The sequence below is a fragment of the Drosophila albomicans genome, unplaced genomic scaffold (genome assembly GCF_009650485.2).
Source record: "Drosophila albomicans strain 15112-1751.03 unplaced genomic scaffold, ASM965048v2 utg000352l_pilon, whole genome shotgun sequence".
Lineage (NCBI taxonomy): Eukaryota > Metazoa > Arthropoda > Insecta > Diptera > Drosophilidae > Drosophila > Drosophila albomicans.
In genome coordinates this window covers 6,134-8,180 of record NW_026263630.1, presented here as the reverse complement: position 1 = coordinate 8,180, position 2,047 = coordinate 6,134, and the positions used below count along the sequence as shown (strand labels likewise).

The 2,047-nt window shown below is 41.8% G+C and overlaps 1 protein-coding gene across 1 annotated transcript; it reads right to left on the bottom strand.

The window, feature by feature from the left end:
• Nucleotides 1–408: 408 nt before the first annotated feature.
• Nucleotides 409–1,307, bottom strand: LOC117577464 (ankyrin repeat domain-containing protein 17-like). Its single transcript, XM_034262348.1, has 3 exons — nt 1,113–1,307; nt 923–1,018; nt 409–870 (listed from the first exon to the last, which is right to left on the bottom strand). Exons 1-3 carry the CDS (start codon nt 1,305–1,307, stop codon nt 409–411), a joined length of 753 nt encoding a protein of 250 aa, XP_034118239.1.
• Between the last annotated feature and the right edge of the window lie 740 nt (nt 1,308–2,047).

The window sequence follows — 2,047 nt, the reverse complement described above, 5'->3', positions numbered from 1 at the left end:
CTCACTTTTGATATGCAAAAGTGTGTTTTGTTTTTTTTTTGTGGCTGCAGTTTTGGCTTTATGCCTGTATTTAATCTCTTTGAAGCACCCTCAACGGGTAAATTACGAGAGCTCTTCTTCTTCCAGCTTCCCTTAACAAATTTGATGGTGACATATGATTTTTAAATTCAATTTCAAAGAGGGGGGAAAAAAAAAAAAGAGGAAATCATAAACATGAACTGAAAATTGCCTGAACATAATTACAATAGCAAATAGAGAGAGAAAGAGAGAGAGAGATAGATAGATAGAGAGAGAGAGAGAGAGATAATATTGTGTATTTAACAATATTTTTTCAGTCTCTAGCTCTTTATATAATAGATATGTAAGTACATACTATATAATAATAAATTTTACCAACGATCTGGTCGTCTACTTGCGTGCGCCCTTCTCGATAAGTAAGTTCGCGGTCGTGAAGTGGCCGGCACGACTAGCCTCCATAAGAGGCGTACGTTTGTCCGCCGTCATATGCTCCACATTAGCGCCATAAGATAGGAGCACACTAGCCGCAACGGTGTGTCCTTTCTTACACGAAATCATGAGCGCCGTTTCTCCATTTTCCATCTCTGCATCCACAGCCGCACCGTAACCCAATATCAATTCCACCATTCTCTGGTCCCCCTTGCCAGCTGCCATCATTAGATATGTGTTGCCATTTGAAATGGCCCCATTAATGTTGCCGCCGGCCTCAATGGGCAAAGTGGTAACGTCAAGGTGACTATTGGAAATTGCACATTCCAGCGGCGATGGCAGTGGAAAGGTGGAACTATTGATTTCCGCTCCGTATTCTAATAATAACTCCACTACTGCCACTTGGGCCACCTTTTGAAGCCGCTGAAAGAGCGAAGTTCAAATCATCAGCGCCAGCTTCCAGTAGGATATACACCAATTCGGGATGACCCTTGTAACTAGCCACTGACAATGCACTCTCGTTGTGCTCATTGGAGCGGGTGTTGATGCTTGCTCCACGCTCGAGAAGCACCTATGAGAGAGACATTAAACATTAGATTAATCAGCAGATTAAAATGTGAGAGTAGTTTATACATTCTGTATACTGCCTATGACTCGATACTAACCTTGGCTACTTCCACATGCCCGCCACATGCGGCCTTCATCAGCGGTGTACGTCCAACCACATTGTGCTCATTCAAGCTAGCGCCGTGGCTTAGCAGTACATTTACCACATCAAGATAACCGCCCGAGTTACCACCACTGCTTCTTCCCCTACCTCTGTCTCGCCTCCGCCCAACAAACCGCCACGAGCGACCCATATGGGTCACTCGGTATGTTAACATTGTTGCAACATTGTTGACATCCGCTGGATATGCTGATCCACGTCTGGACTATTTTGCCGACTAAGCGAAATAGCCCAACGGCAGCGATCAAGCCAGCTGCCTTTCGAAATCCGCCGACAATGCAGATTTCGATTCCATTCCATATTCCATGTACCATAGAACCTAAGCATTTTTTATAATAAAGAATTATTCTCAACAAGCAATTCAAACAAGACGGTTGTCATATCTTGGAACTTAATCTCATAATTTTATTATAACTTGGACTCAAGACTCATAACTGGCGCAGCCGCTTTACGGACTTCTCCCGGAGGATGAAGATTACAATAATATTCCTAATGTAAGATAGTTGTTAACAAAATGTGTGTAAAAAAAAAAGAAAGAAAGAAAAGAAACTTTGTGCAAAAGAAGAATGTATACATAACATAATAATGAATTAAAAAAAAAAAATGTTGGACAGTGAGTTCGGAAATATCAAATTGTAATGCCAAACAGTGAACTATTAACAAAATAAGTGAAACAAAAGTTGTTTAGGTATGTGTAAAGTGTAATTTAGTTTCAACATCAATCGAGAAAATTGTGAGTGAGCCGACGCATTAGCCGCCGCACGAACGTTGTGCCAACAATTTGGTTTGATCATTTAGTAGCAAATCAAACTTCTTGTTGGACCCGATACGGTCTGACGCAGGTTCAGGGCGAACATGTGTCGACAGTTGGTG